Source organism: Spermophilus citellus, assembly GCF_964194105.1.
Source record: "Spermophilus citellus genome assembly, chromosome: X".
NCBI classification, from domain to species: domain Eukaryota; kingdom Metazoa; phylum Chordata; class Mammalia; order Rodentia; family Sciuridae; genus Spermophilus; species Spermophilus citellus.
This window is the reverse complement of record NC_138190.1, coordinates 130,945,253-130,969,696: the sequence shown is the minus strand read 5'-3', so window position 1 is coordinate 130,969,696 and position 24,444 is coordinate 130,945,253. Positions and strand designations below refer to the sequence as shown.

The 24,444-nt window shown below is 45.6% G+C and overlaps 1 protein-coding gene and 1 long non-coding RNA gene across 2 annotated transcripts; both read left to right on the top strand.

Annotated features, from left to right (window-relative positions):
- Positions 1 to 257: 257 nt before the first annotated feature.
- LOC308639217 (zinc finger protein 512B-like) lies at positions 258 to 4,952 on the top strand (the record flags this gene model as incomplete). Its single annotated transcript, XM_081277387.1, is given in 4 exon segments — positions 258 to 322; positions 897 to 1,208; positions 1,210 to 1,336; positions 1,338 to 4,952. Coding segments are annotated over 4 exon segments (2,589 nt in total). The 3' UTR covers positions 3,423 to 4,952.
- Positions 4,953 to 14,865: 9,913 nt separating this feature from the next.
- On the top strand, positions 14,866 to 23,478 carry LOC308639763. The gene is made up of 3 exons (XR_014020116.1): positions 14,866 to 15,000; positions 21,790 to 21,853; positions 23,367 to 23,478. It is a non-coding gene; the product is annotated as an uncharacterized lncRNA (long non-coding RNA).
- The last annotated feature ends 966 nt before the right edge of the window (positions 23,479 to 24,444 follow it).

Below are 24,444 nucleotides of genomic sequence, written 5' to 3'. Positions count from 1 at the left end.
TATAGATTACTGTAATGAACTGCAGTCCCCATCACTGTAATGAGTTGCCAGGCTGCAATTGCTATTTTGTCCTCTCTGTATCCATTCTACAATACTGCCATTTTCAGATATCACTATTAATTTTCGGTGTCAACTCGATAGGATTAAAAGATACCCAGATGGGCCCGGCCCGGCCGCAGCCCGCTGGGTGCCACAGGCCACCTCTCCTGGGGACACGCCCTGCCCGATGCCTGATCCTCAGCACACTTTGGGACTAAATGACTGATCCCTTCTGTGTTGGAGGAGGCCGCCGGCTCCAGGGGTCCAGCAGAAGTGGACCTGTGTAGAGAATAAGATGTAACTGTGTTACTATTACTGTCCTTGATGGAGTCTGCCTGCAAACGGGATATTCTGTCAAGGTATAGATAAGTAACAATGGACATGCTTGAAAACGAGGTGTCTGCTGTCCTTGGGAGGGCCTACTTGCAAACGAGAGGCTCCTTCAAGGTTTAGATAAGGTAACAGCAGACATGCTTGAAAACGAGGTGTCTGCTGTCCTTGGGAGGACTTGCCTGCAAACGGGATGTTCTGCCAAGTGGGCTAGGAGGGCACTGAGAAAAATTTTATTATCTGTTCTTAACAAAGAGCAGAGCTCAACATACTCCGGGCCGAGAATAGATTAGCCATGAGAAGCGGGTCACTTCTGATTAGAAAGTAAAACTTCTGTATGCTATGTTTAATTAGCTGAAAGACCTGATTTATTGATGTTGGAAGGCTGCCTTCTTTGTTCACAATACTATAAAAAGATTGCTTGTACACAATAAAGGACTTTTTTTCTGCTGCTGCTTCGATTGCTCTGCTTCTTCTTCTTCTTCTTTCTTTTCCCATGCTGACCTGCAAGTGAATTACTGCAACAGACCTGGGAAGGGTGGCAGCCGGAAGGAGGTCCGACTTCCCATGCTACAGGACTCACCAAAGCTGGGGATGCCTGTGGTCCACAGTGGACAGACAGTATCTGGCCAGGCTCCTCTCTGCTTTGACCCAGGAAGTCCAGCCAGCGACCGGACAGAAGGGAAGAAAAAGGGGCGGCCCAAGGCCGAGAACCAGGCCCTGCGAGACATTCCTCTCTCACTCATGAACCAGTGGAAAGATGAATTCAAAGCTCACTCGAGGGTGAAGCGTCCCAACTCAGGGTGTTGGCTGGAATTTCCCAGCATCTACGGACTCAAACCATTACCAGCGCTGCCAAGGGGGCGCCATCTCAGATAGGCTGGCTTTCCCTTGCCCCTTCTGCGAGGCTGCATTCACCTCAAAGACCCAGCTGGAGAAACACTGGATTTGGAATCACATGGACGGTGCCCCTGCCAGCACCCAAGCCTGGCCCAGTCAGCCGACCAGTCTCCATCAGCCGGCCTATTGGGGTCAGCAAGCCCATTGGAGTGAGCAAGCCTGTCACTATGGGCAAGCCTGTGGGAGTCAGCAGACCCATTGGCATCAGCAAGCCGGTCACAGTGAGCAGACCTGTGCCAGTCACTAGGCCCATGCCAGTCACCAAGCCTGTCACAGTCAGCAGGCCTATGCCAGTCACCAAGGCCATGCCAATCACTAGGCCTGTGCCAGTCACCAAGCCTATCCCAGTCACCAGGTTGGTAACAATTACAAAACCTGTGCCGGTCAGCAAGCCAGTGCCAGTCAGCAGGCCCATTGCCATCAGCAGACATACACCAACCTGCAAAATGGTGCTGCTGACCAAGTCTGAGAACAAAGCACCTCGTGCTGCTGGGAAGAGCAGCAGTAAGAAAAGGGTCGCAGACAGCCTGGACATCTGCCCTATCCCACCAAAGCAGTCCAGGCCAGAGAATGGGGAGTTCAGCCCATCTACCACAGACCAGAGCTTGGCCTTACAGCTGAGTACAGATCCAAGCAGTAGTTCCCTACTGCTGGGTGGGAGACCCTCAGTGGGCAGGGAGGCAGTGCGGCCTGCAGGCCCTGTGTCCCCACCTGAGGAGGACCCCGAGCGCACAAAGCATAGAAGGAAACAGAAAACACCCAAGAAATTCACAGGGGAGCAACCATCCATCTCAGGGACCTTTGGACTCAAAGGCCTGGCTAAAGCCGAGGATAAGGCTCGAGTTCACCGCTCCAAGAAGCAGGAGGGGCTGGGTCCTGAGGATGTGCGGAAGAAGGTGCCGGCTACCCCTGTCATTGTCAGCAAGGAGGCACCAACTCCTGTGACCCACTCAGCCCCAGGTGGTCCTGAGGAGCAGTGGCAGAGAGCTATCCATGAACAGGGGGAGGCCATCTGCCCTACCTGCAATGTGGTCACCCGGAAGACCCTTGTGGGGCTCAAGAAGCACATGGAGGTGTGTCAGAAGCTGCAGGATGCACTCAAGTGCCAGCACTGCCTGAAGCAATTCAAATCCAAGGCTGGTCTCAACTACCACACCATGGCTGAGCACAGTGCCAAGCCTGCTGCTGCTGAGGCTTCCGAGGGCGGGGAGCAGGAGGAACGAGAGCGGCTGCACAAGGTGCTGAAGCAGATGGGGCGGCTGTGCTGCCCCCAGGAGGGCTGCGGGGCCGCCTTCTCCAGCCTCATGGGCTATCAGTACCACCAGCGGCGCTGTGGGAAACTGCCTTGTGAGGTAGACAGCCCTTCTTTCCCCTGCGCCCACTGCGGCAAGACTTATCGCTCCAAGGCTGGTCATGACTACCACGTGCGATCGGAGCACTCTGCCCCGCCTCCCGAGGAGCCCATGGAAAAGACCCCTGAGGCTGAGGACTTGCTGGGTGTGGAGTGGACCCCAAGTGGTCGCATCCGCCGCACCTCGGCCCAGGTGGCCGTGTTCCACCTGCAGGAGATTGCAGAGGATGAGCTGGCACGGGACTGGACCAAGCGACGCATGAAGGATGATGATCTTGTGCCTGAGACCGCACGGCTCAACTACACGCGGCCAGGCCTCCCCACACTCAACCCCCAGCTACTGGAGGCATGGAAGAATGAAGTCAAAGCAAACGGCCACGTAAACTGCCCTAGCGATTGCTGTGAAGCCATCTACTCCAGCGTGTCTGGTCTCAAGGCCCATCTGGCCAGCTGCAGCAAGGGGGACCACCTGGTAGGGACATACCGCTGTCTGCTATGTCCCAAAGAGTTCAGCTCTGAAAGTGGCATCAAGTACCATATCCTCAAGACCCATGCAGAGAACTGGTTCCAGACCTCAACAGACCCACCTCCCAAACACAGGAGCCAGGGTCCCTTGATATCCAGGAAAGAGAAACGAAGTCTGGCGGGAGGAAAGAAATGGGGCCGCAAGCCCAAGGAGCGGCCTCCTGAGGAGCCCATGCCCAAGATCCTCCACCGCCGGGACGACTGGCCCTTGGGAGGCAGGGACAAGGGGTCTCGGGGCTCCACTGGGTGGAAGGTGGGAGCCAGCAAGGCACCCTAAAAATGAACCCCACACTGGCTGCCAAGCCCCACTCTGTTCAGGATGGGGGAGCCACTCTGGACCTCCTGTCCTCCATCCTCACCCCCATCCATCTGTCCAGTGGAGGTGGTGAGACATTCTCTCCTCCCTGAAGGTGGCTCTTCCCTTGTTCAGGGCACACTTGGGTGGAGCTCCACAAGGGGTGCCAGGGGCAGCAGCAGAAGTACAAAGGGTGGGGCAGCCTCCCTGTGAGGACGCTCAGGGGCCTGGCAGCATCTGGGGCTTTGGCACCAAGGGGCTGCAGTGCACAGCAGTCAGATGTTCTTTGGCCCCTGTCTCTGCTTCCTCAGATCCAGCTGGGTCCCCACCCTGGCTCCCCATGACTGGGCATCCCTGGTGATCTGTGGCTCTGGGCCAACGAGAGCACCTGGGCATCCCTGGCTGCCACCACCTGGGCCTTGCCTCCACCCAACACTGGAACTCCAGTACCCCAGCTACCTCCCAGGACAGACCCTGTCCAGCCACTGCCATGCTGACCTGACAGCCACCTGCCCACCCTCATCCACCCTCCAGTTCCTCTGCTTCTGTTTTCTACCTCTCTGGGCCTGCCCCCATCCTCTGTCTGTCATTCCTGCTGCATTTCAGGCCCCAAACCACTGGTCCTTGTCCTCAAGTTGGAGGGACAGCTTCCTGTCTGCTCTGCCCAGACATGTGGAGGACCAGAGGCTTGTATGCTCTGCTTTCTGCCTCCAGCCTCTATCACTGCAAGCCAAGGTCACAGCCTGAGGCCATCTCCCCGGGGGCTAGGGGCTTGTGGGTCCAGGGCCAGGTGGAAAGGGCCCAGCTCCGAAGGTGAGCCCCATGGAGAATATCCTCTGCCAGGTGGGGTCAGCCAAGAGGCAGAGCTCCTATAGAAACCCTCCTCCCCTTTACCTGCTCCTGTACATCTGGTGGCATTGGATACAGGAACCAAAGGCCAGTGGGAGAGGGGGGCTTGGATTAGGTGGCAGCTCCGGGGCTGTGAGGAGTCTGAGGATGGCAGGGTCTGCAGGTAGGGCAGGGGTCAGTCAGGAGTCCTAGGGCACCTGGAGGGGGAGCCCCACTTGCAGCCCCTGTGAAGGGAGGAAGATGCTCAGAGACATATGGATGGAGGCTGTTTACCAGTGGGGGCAGGGAGGGCTGAGGGCACAGCCTCACTGATCCTGGACGATGTAAATTTTGATATTTGCCTGTGTGCATGTCTCCTGGGTGTAGTGGATGCCAGTCTTGTTGCTGTGACAAGTAACAACCTTTTTTTAAATTCTGTTTTTTATACAAAAATTCACAACAATCCAACATTTTGGTGCTAAGGGTTTCCTGGTGCCGAAGGTGGGGCTGGGCTGGCCCAGGGCTGTGCTGTGGCTCCTCTGCTGCTCAGGGGACAGGGAGGAGGGGTTCCAGCTGGGTTGTCCTACCCTGAAGTAGGGAGACCAGTTCCATGGGGCTTTGGGGATGGGAAAACTGACTGGGCAGGCCTGGCCTGATGTGTTGGGAGGGGTGGAGAGAATAGACTCCCCCAGCCTCACACACCTGGACCTGGTCTGAGGATGATGGCCTAGGTGGAGATGAGTGTGGGCAAGGGTCAGGGGAGAATCTGGGACTCTGGGGCAGTGTGCTTTCCAGGGCACCTGAGTGCACCCATGGAGGGCCAAGTGCACTTGGCCCTGTTTCCATGGTGGAAGAGGTTGGGCTCCAGCAGGGTGTGGCCTCCTGCCCAGCTTCTCAGGTATTTGGCACTTGGGGGGAAGGAGGCCAGGCTCTTTTTTTTTGGGGGGGTGAGTTTCCAGGACACCCCCAAAGTCCACAGGTGGCCCTGGTGTAGAAGTGGGCCTGGGTGACGATGTTTAGCACTTTAACCCCTGTGTCTTGAAATGAACAAGGGGGCTGCTGCTGGAGTAGCTACTGGTTGGGAGCCTGCCCTCCCTCCCTCCTTTCCTCCCCTCTCATCCACCCACACTAACTAGAGAGGGGCAGTGGCAAGCCGGTCTGCAAAGCCTTCCTCCAGAGGGTGTAGGGCCCTGGGCAGGGTGCATCAGGGTCTGCCCACCTCCCACTCTGGCTCACACATGACAAAGTGACCACTGGCCTCCACAGCAGCCTCAGTGGGAGGGATCAGAATGACAGACCCCAGGGTGTGGTAAGCATGGAGCTTGGTGGACCAAGCCCTGAGTCCTTGGCAAAATGTGAGTTAGGGTCTCTGCAGATCTACCTCTGGTTCAGTGCACGCCCTTTCCTGAGAACAGGAAAATGCCCCAGGAGCTGACACTTCACACAGAAATAGGATGCACTTTACTCAATTCTTTGCAGGCAGACGGGGGTGCATCCTGAGTGGCTGGAGCCTTCCTTTCCCTCTGGTGGTTCTGAGGGAGGCCCTGGAAGGGGAGGGCTTTCCTTGTAAGCCCCTGCCGGCTAGACTCCAGGTAGCTTGCCCTGGAAGTCTAGGGTTCAGGAGGGCCGTGGGTCACTCTTCTGCCTGGTGGCCATGCGTCCTAAACTTCGGGTTTCTTGTTTTGGTTTTTAATGAGGTTCTCAGCACACAAGTGCATTTCGAAAGACAGGTTCCAGCTATCACTTAGAATATATATATATATATATATATGTATATATATGGTTACATCTACAAAATGTTTATTTGCAAGATGTTTTGACGGTGAGCTCGGGCCCTGCCCGCCTTGTGACCATCTGTCTCCAACCTCGTCCCCTGGCAAGTGGCGCGGGGACGCGCCATCAACTGTATGTATTAAAAATGACTGTATCAAATAAATGTTTATTGATTTTTTTCCAAAAAAAAAAATACCCAGATGTCTGGTGACGCATTATTTCTGGGAATGTCTGTGAGGGTATTTCTGGAAAGGATTGGCATTTGAATTTAAGATTTTATTTTTGTGCTGAAAAGTAATATGAAGCATATTTTTATATCCATTCACATATCTTCCTTTGTGAAGAATCTATTCAGAGGACTAAGAAGGAAGATTCACTCTTATCCAGTATGAGTGGGCAGCATCCAATCAGCTAATGGCCCAGAAATGACAAAAATATACAGGAAAGACAAATTTGCACACTCTCTTCTAGAGGTAGGATACTCATCTTCTCCATATTTGAGTATCAGAACTCCAGGTTCTTTGGCCTTCAGACTTGGACTGAGCCATGCCATGGGCTTCTCTGGTTCTCTAGCTTACAGAGGGCAAATTACGAGACTTCTAATCCTCCATTACTGTGTTAATCAGTTCTCCTAATGAATCCCTTTTATCTATCTATCTATCTATCTATCTATCTATCTATCTATCTATCATCTTTTCTGATTGGTTCTGTTACTCTGAGAATACTGACTAATACAATTACATTATAGGTGTTTGTTGGCTTACCTGGTGATAAGACTCAAACCTTTGTTCCTCTGAGGGCCTGAGTACTTGGCAATCATATCCTTCACAGTCTGGGGTAGGTACAAATGTGCCACAATTCACAAAGTTGAGCAAGGGAGTACCAGGAGATGCCCACATGAATTACCCAGGTTTGACAAATTTTCCTTTTTTGCACCAATTGTATAAAAGCAGTTTGACATCTTCCTGCTGATTAAGGTCTATTACCCACTGCTATTAATTGGCACTTCTTGCCTGTTGGTCCAGGGAAACAAGGAGTCCAAAGTGTCCATGTGATAACTGTGGTTTACGATTCAAAGGGTCTCTTGCTGAGTCTTCTGGCAAAACTGTACCTCATTTACAGATCATGCCCTTTAACATTACAGAGCCCTGAGTTGATGGAATGGGGAACACAGTTTACACCTATGTGTCATTCAGAGTATATAATAAATAGGGTTACTCCTGCATCTACTTCTTAGTTCTTGTACCTATGCTCTCTTCCTATTGGTGATGCAGTACTATATAGAGTTCTCTAATTTAATTCATATATGGTGTCCTGAAGGATGGCACCTATACTTGCAAGATATTTCTTCTGAGATCATATTTTTGCTTTGTGTTTAAAAAATAATTCCAGCATGCTATAATTAAAGCTTCTTTCTGTATGGTGGAGTAGGTGGTATGAGCAGTGGATCCTGTAGTTTCAGTGGCACTCTTACACATCCTTTGTGAAGTGAGTCTCCAAGTTATACTATATGGACTTCCAAGCCTGTAACTCATGCATTCTCTCAGATTCCAGTTAGTGCTATTGACTGGGGCTATGTGAATAGGAAAGTGAATCCACTCTGAGGATAAATATCTATCTGTGAGGGAAAATTGCTAGCCCTTTCAGTATGGAAGGTGCCCAATAAGTCAACTTGCTACCAATAGGCTTATTGATCTCCTGCAGAAATTGTGATTATTGATGGCTTAGCAAAGATCTCCATTGTGGGCAGAGTATAAATTCAAAGAAATTAGTAACAGTATTGGCCTTGTTAAGTTGGACCCCAAACTGTTGGATGCATGCATAGCTTTCATCTTTGCCATCATATTAACTCCTTATATACCTTCATGCCATTTCTGGAGGGACTAATGATGAATGCTGACTAATCTTCATTGGCTGAATCATTTTGTGTCTACAGTTCAGTATTTCTTCTATGGTCTATGCTATTTGTTGGACATTAACATGGGATTTAAAAACATTTACTGTCCGTGCTAACTCCCACATGTTCACCCACATGCTTTTCCTCACAAAATCTTTGGATTAACCTTCAGCCATTTTCCTTCCAGATTAGAGAGCTGGGTCCTCAGTTATATCACTACAAATCTGTACATATTCTCACTTCATGCCACTTCTTCTACACAAAGTGTGTGGCCCATTGGAAAGATTTTACTGATCCAATGTTCACTTCAGGCTTGGACCTTCACACTGAGCCAACCTATTTATAATCCAAGCTTGGTCCTTTTATTTCTCTTTGAACTGGTAGTGTGGGACTTGTCTCCTCAGGTGGTCAGGTATACAAGCTGGGGTAGTGGCACTGATGAAGTCACAGTGTTAACATGGAAATCTGGGTTACTTGCTTAGGCAGCCTATTGTACCTTCTCATGTGTAGGTTTGTGAATGTAGCATTTCTATCTGATAATAGACATCTGTTGGACATGTTTAGATTCATGATTAGGGAGGACTACTAGCACTCATATCATAATAGTTATTTGCAGATACATGGACACCTGTGGGCCCATGGTCAAACATTCTCTCCAGGGAAGAATAATGCAGGTGATTTTTTTAAAAGCATACAATTTTCTGTTGCATGTGGCATGACATTGCTCTAGAATCTCAGGATCCTGCAGTGTGATTACCCTTTGGGGGCTTTCTGGATAATCTACATTTTCAAGAGACCCAGAATAACCAAAATGATCTTGCAAAAGAGGGAGATCACAGAACTCATATTTCCCAATTTCAAAACTTCCTAAAAAGCTACAATAATCAGTATTCTTATTGTATGAGGGTAGATATATAAATTAATGGAAGAGAATTCAGAGGCCTCTGCCTCAGTGAAATTTCTAGGAACCCAATATTGTAGGCCATGTTGAGATATCCCTTCTAAGATGAAGGATAAGTTGTTGTATTTGGCTCCTCCTCAAATCAAACGAGATCATGCCTAGTGAGCCTCCTTGGATTTTGGAGGTGACATATTTCTCATTTGAATGTTTTACTCTGGCCCACTTACAACGTGACCCATAAAGCTGCTAGTTTTCTGTGGTTCCCAAGACAAGAGAAAGCTGTGTAACAGGTGCAGGTTATGCTGAAGGCTGTTCTTTCACTTGGGCTAGCACAGAGCCAATGGTGCTTGAAATGTCAGTGGCAGATAGGAATGTTGTTTGGAGCCATTAGCAGGCCCCTATAGATGAATTGTGGTGAAGGCCCTTAGGATTTAGGAGCAAAGCCCTGCCAGACTCTGAAGATAATTATTCTTTTGAGAAACAGTTCATGGCATGCTACTGAGCATTATTAGCACAAGTGAGTTACATGAGGAAGGAGCCCAAATGCCCATGGTCCTCACTCCTGCTACACTGCCTTATCTTTTCTAGTCTGCACCTATGGTTTCTTGGGGAACTCCCTATGATTGAAAAGAGAAAAAGAAGACTTAGGCCTGTTTTTGGATGGTTCTGCATGACATACAAGTAATACTTAAAATTAGACAGTTGCAGCACTATAGCCCCCTTCTGGAACATCTTGAAGGACACTTGTGAAGGGAAATCCTCCCAGTGGACAGAATTTAAAGCAGTGTATCTGCTTGTTCACTTTACTTGGAAAGACAAAAAAAATGTGGTAATATATTGATTCATGGGCTGTGGCCAATGGTTTGGATGGATGGTCAGGAAATTGGAAGGAACACAATTGTCTTGGGTTGGGAGTGTGGGGAGTTGAGTGCAAAGAGGCACCAGAGTACATTTTGGGGTGATGAAAATAATCTGTAATTTGTGTGTGCTGATTGTTATATGGATGTATACATTTGTCAAACTCATTGAATCAAACAATTATAATGGATGCATTTTTAACATTTAAATGATACTTCAACAAAGTTGATTTTTTTTGTTTTTGGTACTGAGGATTGAACCCAGGGGCTACATCCCACTGAGCTACATCCCCAGCCCTTTTTATTTTTATTTTTTTAAAAAAATTGAGACAGGTTCTCACCAAGGTGCTGAGGCTGGCCTCAAACTTTCCATCCTTTTGCTTCAACCTTGCAAGTTGCTGGGATTACAGGTATGCACCACTGCACCCAGCCAACAAAGTTGGTTTCTAAAAAGTTTACTTTAGAGAAAAAGTGCAAATGAACTGCATTCCTAACATCCATTGTTAAATATTTTATTATATTTCCTTTTAGTTTTTTTCCTAGGAGTCTATTTTGGTATCTAATTTATGCATATTACTTACTGACATGAGATAATCTATGTATAGTTTTATAAATTTTTTTCACCTAACATTATGTCAAGGTCTTTCTTCCCGTTTGACTAGACTTCAAAACTGTGACAAAGTGACCAGAGATGTAGTTTAGTAAAAAGCATGTGCTTTAGCATGCACAAGGCCATGGTTCCATCCCTGGTACTGCCCCACTTCCCCGAAATGACAGTGAAGTAAAAAGCAAGATAAAATGTACCAAGACTGATAGAAATATATTGAGCATGAGCAAGGTCAGGGGCAACTGTTTGGAAGAGGTGTTTTCTCACCACTTTATGTGCCAGGAAAGTTGTGGTGTGTGCAGGAGCCAAAATGCATGCATACTCCCCACAATTGGCCTTAATGTACATAAAGAAAAATATGATACCTGAAGGACTACAGATTAAGAGGAAATGGTAGAATATTTAGTAATGATGCTGAGAAACATTAGGCTAGCTATTTTAAGAAAATGCATTTAGATCTTTACTCCATACTGTATTTCAAAATAAATCACAAATGAATTATCATTTTAAATGTAAAAAATGAAGAGACTAGGAAAACACAATTGATATTATGGGAATGTGTACCCTTCTTTGCATGGGAAAGAGTTTTCTCAGCACAGAAGCAAAACAGAAAGCCACTTCCGATGAAATAATAGGTGAATACAGAGTCAGGAACCTAAGTGTGAGATAATAATTGAGGAGAGAGTCTAGAATAAGGGGTAAGGAGAAAATATAGAACTTTCTTCTTCTCTTCCTCCTCTTATCTCCCCACCCACTTCTTCTTCTTTTGATGGCACTAGGGATTAAATTTGGCCTCATGTATACTAGGCAAGTGCTCTGCTACTGAGCTACATTACCAACCCTTGAGTCACTCTTTATTAAGTGTGTATTTTCTAGGAGACTTTGTGATCTTTGAGGCTGATTTAGCTAGGGATGCCCCTGGGTTCAGAAAGGGTGTTTTCAGCTTGAAGGGTCAATTTGTTTTACATTTTTAAATTTTATTGGTTCTTTTTAGTTATATATGACAGTAGGATCCATTTCAGTATAATTCTACAAGCATGGAATATGTCTCATTCTATTCAGTCCCCAGTCCCCTTCCTTCCTCTTCCCTTTCCCCACCCCTTGTTCCCTTCTTTCTACTGATCTTGAAGGGTCAAATTTAAGATTGAAGCAATAATAATCTGATTTCCACTAGAATAGTAACTGGAGGTTGTAACCTATTTACTATGTTGAAGCTGTGGCTACTGCTGGAAAGGACCCTACTGTGACTTGCACCAAAGTATTCTCTCCTATTCAGCAGGGTGTTTTCAGGTAGCTTGGACTTCTCAATGCATTACAATTTCTTGGTTACTTCTGAAACAATTGCTTTCTGCTCTCCAAGAACATAATCATTTTAACTGGCCAGTTTCCCCTATGGCATCCAGTCTGAGGATGCCATTTACTTGCCAGTTTCTGTCAAAGGCTAGTAAGGTATTTTCTCTGGCTAACCTCTTTTTACCACTCTCCTCTTTGGGGAAATGTAAATTGGGTAAGATTTTCCAGAGCACAGGAAAAAAATGTAAGCAGTGCAAGGTTGAGTCTCACATGCAGATACTTCATGAGTTGAGTATTTCTTATGGGTGTCCAAGTCCCAAAAGATAAGGAAAGGGAAAACAAAAACAGTATCCAAAGATGTGTTCAGCCCAAAAGGACAAATATGTAAGCCTGAGGCCCAGACCCTGACCCCCAACAAAAAGTACTGGCAACACAGAGGGAGACAAGGATTAGAACAGGGTAGCTAATCAGTTTCCACCAGATGTCTACTTCTAATGTAGTACTAACTCTGTTGTTCTTAACTAGACCCAGACTCAGATGTTCAGAGCATTATAATCTTTCAGACATGCATGAAAAGGTGTTACCCACACTAGTTAATGGCCTAATACAGATAGCATGTGGAGGCAGTAGATCAGGTAGGTGAATTTACTACATCACTGATGGCAGACTAAATTTGGAGGTATAGCTTTCAGCTGTGGCAGGTGGGAACAGCGCCTCCTTGAAGCAGTTCCTTCACTGGTACCATCTGTATCACTGGGTTCCAGTGTGTTAAGGAGCCAGGAGCCACAGCAGTGCAGCAGGGGCTATCATACCCAAAGGAAGCAACGGACAACCCAAGTTTCACAAATCAGTAAAAACCATTCAGTGAAGGAATTGTTAATGTCCATATGTCTTAAAAAATGCATCTATATGCATGAACAGAAATAACAGATCACAGATTAATAAACAATAAGTTACAGATGAAGTTTAAAATATAAAGTTAAAAAATGAAACATGAAGAAACCACAAGAAATGGCAATATAAATATAACCCTCTCTTGCATAGCAGCAATATGAATTATTTCACCAAATAAAAACTCAAAATTTAAAAACAAAATTTAGAATATGCCTGCTAAATATCACAAAGGTTTAATATACTTTATAAATAAATAAGGAATTTGTAAAAAGCTTTCATAAAACAGTGCAACCCTAAAAATATGGAAATATATTTTAATCAGAAGCAATATTATGATATTTTTGGTTTTAACCATTGTTTCTGACTCATAACTCTCTCCATAAGGCAGGTCACAGAAGCTCCCACCTACCCCAAATCCTTGAAGGGGATTCCTGCACTGAGGCCAAGAAGAATCTGGATAAGCCTTGCTGGTTTTTCCCCACCCAGTCTATTAGCAGTCATGTCTATGCAATGAAAAAAAAAAACAATGATAACACTGGTATAATTCATACCTCTAGCCCATGTTCTATAAAATCTCCAAAACAGAAATCAGACAAAAATTGTACCTTTTAAAATTGTCCAGTGAGGTCACTTATGTATCAACCAACTTAGGACATTTAACTTTGTTAACAAATTAATGGATGAGTATATCCTTTTTATAGAACTATAAATCTAAGAGATTAAGTTGCAGATAACCCATAAAAGTGATTTTTTTCATGCCCATTATGTAAACTTATATATAGTTTTAACAGCCAGATTTGTGCCTAAATAATTTCATTTCTGCATTTTCCATTACCTAAATAATCAAGAAACTGTTAATGTTATTTAAAAGCACCTACATAATTCTGTTGGTTTTATGAGTAATGGGTCAAATAAGACTTACTGTTATGCCAACAATCTGTGTGATATTCATGGTTTATACCAATTTGGGAGTTGTGATTTCAAATCATTTTTTGGAAATGAGAAACCTTTTCAAAGAAGTGACTGGATTACTTTTCCTATTACCAAAAAATAAGATAAAAAATGTATTTCCTAAAAGGCTTGAAACATTCATAACTGGTTTCAGGGATTCACCATCTAAGAGTGAATGATCATCATCGCTGTAACCATTGGCAGCACAACAAAGGACTTGGATGTCATTGTCAAAAAGAATGGCAGAAGATATAGTTGGTGAATGAGGAATGGGCCCAAGACCAGGGAGGGATAGGTACCACATTCATTGACACTCAATTTCTTTTTAAATAGTGTCTGACATTTATTGAAAGTAAGGAAAAGAAACTTTTGTACAGGTAGTGTAGAAGAGCTGGAAAGAGTACACGGGTTACTGTGTTGAACAAAAGGCACACACATCAGAGAGACAGTTGCACATTCAGAAGAAAACTGGATTCTGGGGAAAACTAAGTGGTCCACAGGAGAAAATGAGAGACTCCATTTGGCTGCCAGGAACACAAGAGGTCTCTGGGAGGAGGGAGGGAATGGGATGTGCTGAAGATGAAAGGCTGGCTGGCCCCTTCTGGGGAGGGGGCGGTGGCAGCCAGCTGTGTGAATCAATGTCCACGGGCTGTGGCCAGCTCAGGTACCTCCAAGGAGAGTCCAGATCACTAGGAGCGGCAGTCTGTCGGTGGGTGTGGTGGAAGGCGATGGCAGCGCAGCGCAGCGCAGGCGTGCGGGCAGAGCGCGATGCGGTCCGGTGGTCTGGCAGGGGTGGTGGGCAGCGGCCGGCTGTGGGTGGTGCGTCCAGTGTGTAACGGGGCCCAGCCTGCGTGTGGCTGGAGCACAGGACAGCGTCCGAATGGGCACGGGAGGGGCTGGGCTGGCAGCACAGGGCGGGGGCCCGCTCCAGAGCGAGGCCCTGTGGCGGCAGCTGCGGGAGCCTGGAGCGCTATTCCTGGAACAAAGGCAAGCACTACGCGGGAGGGGACAGCAGCGCAGGGAGACCGCGGTGACGCGAGCGAGCTAGCTAGCGAGTGGGGAGGCAGGCGCGGCGGGAGGGCGCCTGGCTCAGCTGACCCTCCCCAGAGCACCGGCCATAGGCCCGAGGGTCTGCAGGCCTAGAAGTCCTCGTCCTCCTCCCATCCAAAGACCCGCTTCATCTCGGCCAGGAAGCCCCGGTAATCATTGAGCAGGGGGCTGTCCTTCTTGATGTAGGGGATCACCCACTCCAGGGCCGGGCCCGTGAGGCGGGTGATGAGGAACGTCACCTTCAGGGCGTCGCTGGAGAAGGTCTTGTCGTCCACGAACATGTAGGAGCCGGTCTGCACGATGAACTCGGGGAGCCGGTCGGTATCGCCGTCAAACGTCTCGGGAAAGGGAATCGGGTTCCTCCACCGACGCGCCGCGGGCCGGATGGGCCAGGCCAGGAAGGCCTTCATCAGCTGCACCCGACCGTCCATCGCGCCGCTGTCAGTCGGCTGGGCTCCGCTGCGTCTGCAGGGCTGCGGGGCTGTCAGCGCCGAGGCGTCGCCGGAAGTGTGTTTGCGGAGGCGGGCCCAGGCCGGGGTGGGGGCGACCGTGGGCGGAGCCATGACCAGGGTCCCTGCGCCTGCGCGGGCTTCACTCAGAAGCCTCGGTGGTCGCTAGTGCGCAAGCGTGTCTCTGGGTGCTCTGGGGCCAGATGGGGCGGGGGCGGGTATGAGGTCCTCAAGGAGGGGTTGGAATCAGAGGGGCGGGGATGGGGTTTCTTATTGTGGGACCTGGGTGAGCAACCGGGAGCAGGGTGGGAGCCCAGGACACCTGGCACTGTTTGGTGAGGGAGGAGCCCCCTGCCTTTGGTGATCTGAAGGGTCCACGTCCTGCAACCTGAGGAGGCTTCCCGCCCGTATAGCTCCCTGTCCCTCATTCATCAGCTCTGGGGTATTCTTTTGTTATTTTTGGCTCTAGATCCCCCTTGAGTGATGCTCAGTGCACTTATTTTCCTGCTTCTTTGTTCATCTTTCAGCGTGAGAAGCATTATCTCCCTGGCTGCAGAAGTGGTTTCTTTGCAGCATTAATTAGGAATGACCCAAATATTAGTTAATATAATAAGCATCAGCTTATTCAAAGAACAGGTAGTGAACAGTTTATGTAAGGAATGTTAGTGTTAAGAAATATTTTAATGTACAATATTAACTTTTTCTTAGTGATTCACGTGGCTTATTATTATTAATTTGCTTAGTGTATAATCCTGCAACAAAGTATGACAGAACAGGGTACATGTTATTGCTTCGACATCTGCTTTTTTTTTTTTTACTTCAAGTTTTATACTCTATTATATTCTATAGTAGTCAGTAGTTGTTTGTTTGGGTTTTTTGTTGTTGTTGTTGTTGTTGTTGTTGTTGTTGTTTTGGTACCAGGGATTGAACTCAGGGACACTCAACCACTAAGCCACATCCCCAGTGATATTTTGTATTTTACTTAGAGACAGGGACCTACTGAGTTGCTTAGTGCCTCACTTTTACTGAGGCTGGCTTTGAACTTGCAGTCCTCCTGCCTCAGCCTCCTGAGCTGCTGAGATCACAGGCATGCACCACCATGCCTGGCCAGTAGTCAGTGGTTTTTTAATATTAAAAAAAGTGAGCAAAACTCCTCTAAAAATTCATCAGTCCCAGATGCAAGGGTGAAAGCCTGTGATCCACCTAATCTGAATCTGAGACAGGAGGATCACAAGTTCAAGGCTGGCCTGGGCAATTTAGGGAGACCCTGTCTCAAAATAAAATAAAAAAGGTTAATAGTGATATAGCTCAGTGATGAAGTGCTCACCTACTATGCCGGATGCCCTGGGTATGCATACCCTACCACCACAACACACACATGTACACACACCACAGATTTAAAAACAATTTCCCCAAGAGGATGGTTATAGTGAATTTCCAGAAAAAAAAATTTCATTCTGAACCCCACAAAGGACTTGAAAAGCTGATTCTAGTCTAAAGGCCTACAGGCTCAAGTTTCAGTTCAAGTCCATTTGAAAGAAAAATCTGATGTTTCAGCTCAAGGCTTTCAGGCATTTGGAAATTCCCTCTTACACACTTGAGGATCAGGCTTTTGTTCTATTCAAACCTTCAATACATCGGATTCTGTCTGTCCACATTAGGGAGGACAATCCATTGTTCTCAGTATACCAATTTAAATTATAATTTCATCCAAAACACCCCCACAGACAAACCCAGAATAATGTTTGATCAAATGTCCAGGCACCCTCTGATCCAGTGAATTTGAAACATAAAATTAACCATTATAATAATCACAAGATCTTACTTATTCTCTGGTAGGTTTTAAAATTTAAAGAAATTATTTAGTATCCAGTTTTAATAAGATATTGGGGAAATGAGCATTCTCTTCGATTTGTAAAGAGAGTTTAAAATGGTCACGGGTTTGTGGAGTACATTTTGGTTATGAATTTCAAAACCATATAAATATCTAATATGTTTTGTCTCAGAAAATCTGTTTCTAGCAGATTGTACTCTAGATGAAAAACCACATGGCCCCACATGCTAAGCATCCCAGGTTCAGTGTACATATTTCATTACAACATCCTGGTGTCAGTGCTATCACCTTGCTGGTTCCCACACCCGTTCCTCCTAAATGTAAAGGAATTCTGTGGCTCATTTATCTGTTTGCTCAGAGATACACATCCTACCATATTGATAAAAAAAAGAAAATTCCCTACTATGGTCTGAGTGGGTCCCCCCAAATTAACATATTGGAGCTTATGACTCATGTCACAGGACGGAAGTGTAGCAGTGTGCCCATTTCCCGTAGTGGACTAGTCTTATCATGGTCCTCATCACTCAAAGCATTTGGCATGACATACTGGGAAAGAATGGAAGAAGAGGAAGCAAAAGTGGGTTTGGGGGTCACTGGAAGGTGTGGATGGAGAAAGTGCTAAGGAGATCAAAGACGTATGGAGAAGGGGAAGGAAGCCTTGGGATGACTTATGGGAATCAGCTCTGTTACTGGGGACCAACATCATAGCAATTAATGAATCATCTAGTCAGGTCCTTTATCTATTGATATATTGGGGATTGTCTTAGTTCATTTTCTGTTGTTATAATGAAATACCTTAAACTAGGTGATTTATAAAGAATAGAGGTTTAGGAGCTGGGGTTGTGGCTCAGTGGTAAAGTGCTTGCCTGGCACGTGCAGGACCCTGGGTTCCATCCTCAGCACCACATAAAATAAATAAGTGAAATAAAGGTATTGTGTGCAACTACAACTAAAAAATAAATATTAAAAAAGAATAAAGAATAGAGGTTTATTTTCGTTCATGTTTCTGGAAGTTAAAAAGTCCAAGACTAGGTGGTAATATCTGGTGAGGGCCTCATTCTGCACTCTAGCATGGGGGGAAAGCAGTAAGACAAGCAGACATGTACAGAAGACAAAAAAGGGGCCTGTGCCTGGTGTAGTGGCACACACCTGTAATCCCAGAGACTTGGGAGGCTGAGGCAGGAGGATTACAAGTTTAAGGTCAGTCTCAGAAACTTCACAAGGCCCTCAAAAACTTAGCAAGAACCTGCCTCCAAATAAATGAAATAAAAAGGACTGGGGACATAGCTCAATGGTAAAGGCCCTTGGGTTTAATCCCCAGCACCAAAATTGGGGGGACTGAACTCCTGCCATAGCTAACCCTTTCCTGCAAGAAAAGAATTAATAAAATCAGAGCTCTTGTGACCCAAATATCCCCCACTATGCTACTTCCCACCACTGACACATTAAGGAGTTAAGGCTCCAACATGTGACTTTGGGGAGATCCTCTCAGAACATGTAGGGAATTTTTTTTTTTTAATCAAATGGTAGGATGTGCATCTCTGAGCAAACATAAATGAGCCACAGAATACCTTTACATTTAGGAGGAACAGGTGTGGGGACCAGCAAGCTGATAGCACAAGCACCAGGATGCTGTAATTCTGGTTTTGCCTACACACACACACACACACACACACACACACACACACACACACCCCTGCTGGGGCTTAGCTTCTGCAGCCCTGACTCCTTTGTGTCTCCCTTATTGCTGCCAACCAGCAAGCACACCTTCACATATCAGTCTTTCTTGGAGATCTGGACTGGTTCCCTCCTCAGCCCATTCTCTGTCCTCAGGAGATCTCACCTACTCCAATGACTCCAAACCTTGAGAGCTATAGCTTGGGTCGTGCAAAGCCTTGAAAGTGGGGCTACCAGAAGCCTTGGAGTCCTAATTCCTGGCCCAGTGTGTCTGGAAGATGGAAAATTAAGTCAGAGAAAATTGTTCTGGAGTGCTAAGATTTTTGTTTGATTTCATATGCTCACAAGTAGAGACAAATTTCCCTCCAGATGAATCATACATGTGAGTCTTACTCATATCTGATTGATTGATTGATTGATTAATTGATTTGCAGTACTCCCCAGTACTTCCCAATACTGCAAATAAACCAAGGGGCCAAGGGGTGTTCTATTACTGAGCCACATCCCTAGCCCTTTTTATAGACATTTTTAATTTTATTTTTTTTGTACTAGGAATTAAACCCAGGGACACTCTGTCTCTGAAATACATCCCCAACCTCTTTTATTTTTGAGACAGGATCTCTCTAAGCTGCTGAAGCTGGCTTTGAACTTGTGATCCTCCTGCCTCAGCTCACATTACAGGTGTGCTCATCCAGCTTCACATCTGATTTAGATAAGACTCTGGACTTTATACTTTTGAGTTGGTGCTGGGACAAGTTAAGATTTGCCAGAACGGGGTGCTATTGATATTGAATGAGTTCATTTTTCATGTGAGAAGGACATAAATTGGGGGGTGGTTCAGGGACACATGCTATGATTTGAATACTGGTATTCCTCCAAAATTCCTGTCAGAATCCTCAATGTAATAATATGAAGGAGTGGGGCATTTGGGAGATGATTAGGTCTTTCTTCATGAGTGGGATAAGTGCCCTTATAGGACAATGTGTTAGCTTTAATTGCTGAGACAAAATACCTAAGATAAATCAACTTACAAGGAGGAGAGATTTCTTTTGGCTCATATTTTCAGAGGTTTCAGTCCATGTTTGGATGAATGCATTGCTTTTGGCTCTATGGCAAAGCAGAGCATCATGGCAGGGAGCTTGTAGTGGAGCAAATCTGCTCACCTCGTGGCAGTCAGAAAGCAAGGAGTCAGGGTCGCAATATCACCTTCAAGGACATGACCCCAATGACCTAACTTTCTTCTATTAGGCTCTACTTCCCAAAGGTGCCACCGCATGACCTTTAGGGAACATTTAAGATCTAAATCATAGAAGATAGGTGTGAAGGAGCCTCTTTTTCCCCTTCTACCATGTGAGGATACACAGGCAGTGGCATCAATAAGGAATAGGCCCTCACTAGACACTAGACACTAAATCTGATGGGACCTTCATCTTGGACTTCCCAGTCTCTAGACTTTGAGCAATGAATTTCTTTTTTAGAGAGTGTTTTTTTTTTTTTTTTTTTTTTTTGTGTGTGTGTGGTGCTGGGGATCGAACCCAGGGCCTTGTGCATGCAAGACAAGCACTCTATCAACTGAGCTATAGCCCCAACCCAAGCAATGAATTTCTGTTGTTTATAAATTGTGCAGTCCGGGGCATTTTTTTATTAGCAACCTGAATGGACTGAATACCTTCAACTGAAAAACAAAAAAGCTCTGAAAGATAAACAGCTGGTAAGAAGAAGAGCTGCAACTTTAATTCAAGCAACATGCCTCAAGCCCAGATTCTTAAACTTCTATCTAGAATGCTTAATAGAGAACACAAATCAATCATTTTTCTAGACAGGCCATGGATATGAGATAAACTATGGATATAACAAGAGTGACTTGTGACCATAGATAATAGAAACATAGGTGAACTATGACATAGGATATGGGCAATGGTCAGGCATTGAGAGGATCCAGCCATTTGTCCATATGCAAAGGTCAGTCAGAGGGATGAGCATCAGCAACAAGTATGGATTGAATTGGGAGTTCCTGGAAATGGGATTCATTGCAACCATCCTAGTCTTCTTCTTCTTCCCTCCCCATGCTACTTAAGTTCTTTTTTTTTTTTTTTTTGAGAGAGAGAGGGGGGTGGAGGGAGAGGGAGAGGGAGGGAGAGAGATAATATTTATTTTTTAGTTTTCGGCGGACACAACATCTTTGTTGGTATGTGGTGCTGAGGATCGAACCCGGGCCGCACGCATGCCAGGCGAGCGCGCTACCGCTTGAGCCACATTCCCAGCCCTTTAAGTTCTTAGATTCATTACTTTAGTGATTGCTGGGCAAAGCCTATAACAACTCCCCTGCCTTTTTGGATCTTTATCAAGGTATTATCACAAAAACCTAACTCTGGAAAAACCCACTTTTAATCAGTTTATAAAGGAGCAGCCAGATTCTAGTGGATAAACCCTCCTCCATGGACAATACCTGTGAGATATATATATACATATATACACACACATACACACAGATACATACATACATACAAATACATACACGTACATACATACATATACACATGCATACATACATATATACATATACATACATACACACACTCATACATACACATACCATTATGTTTTGATATACTTATGCATTGTGGGATGGTTAAATCAAGCTTATTAAAAATATCCATTGCCTCATATCTTATCCTTTTTTGTGCAATAGATCTCAAAAATGAATTCCTAGCCAGGTACGGTGTCACATGCCTGTAATCCCAGGAGGTTGGGAGGCTGAGGCAGGGGGATCGAAAGTTCAAAGCCAGCCTCAGTAATGGTGAGGCACTAAGCAACTCAGTGAGAGCCTGTCTCTAAATAAAATACAAAATAGGGCTGGGGATGTGGCTCAGTGGTTGAGTGCCCCTGAGTTCAATCCCCAGGACTCTCCCCAAACAAAACAAAACAAAACAAAAAATGCTGAATTCCTCCTAAGTGAAATTTTGTACAATTGATTATCATCTCCCCATTCCATCCCCTCTGCTTCTCATCTGTTCCAAACTAAGATTTAGGAAGCTAAGACATTAGATGTAGACAGTTGGATTATTACAGTTGTATTCTTAGCACTACTCAGTAATCCAGTTGTCTCTTGGTGTTTTAGGTTCTTAAACCACAGTTTGGAATTGATTTTTTTAAATATTTTTTTTTAGTTGTTGATGGACCTTTATTTTATTCATTTATTTATATGTGGTGCTGAGAATTGAACCCAGTGCTTTACACATGCCAGGCAAGTGCTCTATCACTGAGCCACAACCCCAGCCCCAAAGGTTAACCACTTGGAACTGATTTTAATCAATTTTATTTTGCTCTTTCTTCAGACTTCTGAAGAAAACTATGAGGACATCTTTCCTAGCTACTGTTGGCTGTGAAGTTCCAGGGCAGGTAAGGCATCATCATGAAATATTGCATAGTCACACAATGCAGCTTCACTTTCTCACCTCAAAATAATCTCCCCTATGAGTAGAACAGTGCTATCATTAGAGAGTGTCCCTCCCAAGGGAACTGTGTACAGTGACTCTGCTAATGCAAGTAACATGACCCAGAGACCGTGTGATACCCCTTCCACAGTTGGGGGTAGTAAGTTCAACGTTCAAGGTAGTCAACTCTAGCTAGGGTCCCTCTTGTGTAGACTCAGAAATTGAGTGCAGCTGCAAAAATCACTCCACAGGTGGCCTTCTGAAAAAAAATATCTGTGTTCCCTTGTGTTCTTGAATACTCCTGATGCTTGATGATCTTTGCTGCTCATCCGAAGCTCTGCTATCATTCATCCTAAAACAACAGAATAAATTGCTCCTGTTGGGGTTGGGGAAGGGAACATGAAATCAGGGATGGCCTCAGAGAGCAGGTGGCTTGTGACTAAGCCACTGAGGTGATAGGGACAAGTCCTAAGTTTGAGCCATGAGGTCAGGGTGGGGGGTTGTTGTTGGTGCTGGTGCAAGATCTTCACAGACAGAAAGGGAGGAAAGGATATGGAAATCCAGAACAGAGTAGTGTTGAGAGCCACAGCCGAAGGGGCCCCAGCAAACTTCCAGCTGCCAGCTGATGATTGGCTCATAGCTGCCCCAGCAAACTTCTAGCTGCCAACTGATTGGCTCCTCTGCAGTGATGCTCATTGGGCTGTTTCCCCGCCCTTTCAGACCACAGAGCTGCTCATTGGGGGACTTTTTTGGCTCAGCCCACAGGACCCAGCCAATCGGCCTCAAGAGCAGGAGGAGTCGGGCAGGTTGAGAGGCTTGTGGGAAGCTGGTGGTGGCAGTTGGGCTCTGAGGGTTTTTCCTGAGGAGCTGTGTGGTGTGGTGTGCATGTTCTAAAAATAAAGTTTGTTTCTTTTGACAAGTGGCTCCTGAATTGTGCCCAGCCAGACTGTGGCAGAGTAGTAGAGAGTTGTTTGAATTATTTGCTGGGACCAATCCTGGGAGGCTGCTATGAGTTAACTTGTTGGATCCCCCTGTCTTTCCCACAGTTATGGCAACCTCAATTGGTTTCCCAACATTCCAAGTGCAAGTCTTGGGTCCACCACACCGTGCCTCACCCAGGGTTATCTGATTCCAGAGATCATATCATTCTCAGGCATCCCAGCTCTGATGTCTATCCATGTGCCCACCTAATAGCAAAGAAAAACTCCCATCTACCAGTAAAGGTGAGAGGAATAAATATGGAAGGCTTCCTGGAGGAGGGTATGACTGAACTGGGTCTGGATAAATTGGGTGAGCCAGATTTCAAAAATTAGAAATGTTAGGAAGCAGAAATTAAGGTAACGCAAAGGCAGATAAGGGCATTGAGGTATGGCATAGGGAATAACAAGCAATTACAGTATGAACTGGACCTTGAGGTATGGGCAGTTTCCTCCTGTAAACGTGGAGAGAGTGGACAGTTTCCCTGTCTATCATCTCAGATACTCCAATGATGTTGTTTGAAGGCGGGGCCATAAACTGGCAAAGAAGACCTACAACGTGACCATTAGCGGATAGTTTGTACAACTGGGCTTCTATAAGCAGTTACCCACCCAGATGTGGGAACTGGGTGGCTGCCTACGGTGATCACATAAGTGTAAGTTTAATAATTTTGTTTCTTAATTGGTGGTTTGTGTTGTGATTCTGATCCAATTGAGTATATGATTTGTCCTAACGTCTTACCAGATGTGATGGTAACAGACGTGTCCTATGAGCTTCTGGATAAATGATAGTGAAAGCTATGCTGGCCTCAGTGTTATACTTTATATACCAACATGGTGAGTTTTTCAGATGATTTTATTTGTTTAAATAAAACACCACCCCAGCCCCATTCATGATCATTGGGTTTTGTGTGGTTTTGAACTTGAAAATGAGAAACAGCTGATGTGAATGGCTGAGCTGGTGTCCGTCTAACATGGCAGTAGCATTTGGCTGCTAGAGACCTAATTTTCCTTTTATTTTACAGAGTGGTTGAATAGATATTGCTGAGATGTTTTCATTTTAATCTTGGTCTTGGCCATGTCCATGAGATATCATATCAGATATTTGTGACCAGTAAAGGAGGAAAGTAACATGCCAAGAAATCTGGTGTGGGATTAGGACAGCTTGTGGCAGCTGCCCTTGCAGCCAGTTTTGCATTTCATTTAGCACCATGTTTATATGCTTAATATAATTTTTTTGGTTAAAGTTTAGAATTGATCTTCTTCATATGTTGTTGTTATCTTTAAAAAATGTTTCCTGATAATTTCACCATGAAAATAAGCAAATTAATGTTCATCTTGTTCACTAACCATCAGGAATCATCTGGTAGTGGTCATTGAACTCTAGTTTTAAAATTTTTTCCTATAATTTACTTGTGTATTTAGTATCATTTGTATTCAACAAAAGTGCTCCTTAAAAGTCTGGTGTTGGGCTGGGGTTGTGTAGAGAGCTCAGTAGTCGAGCGCTTGCCTAGCAAGTGTGAGGCACTGGGTTCAATACTCAGCACCACATAAAATAAATAAATAAAATAAAGGTATT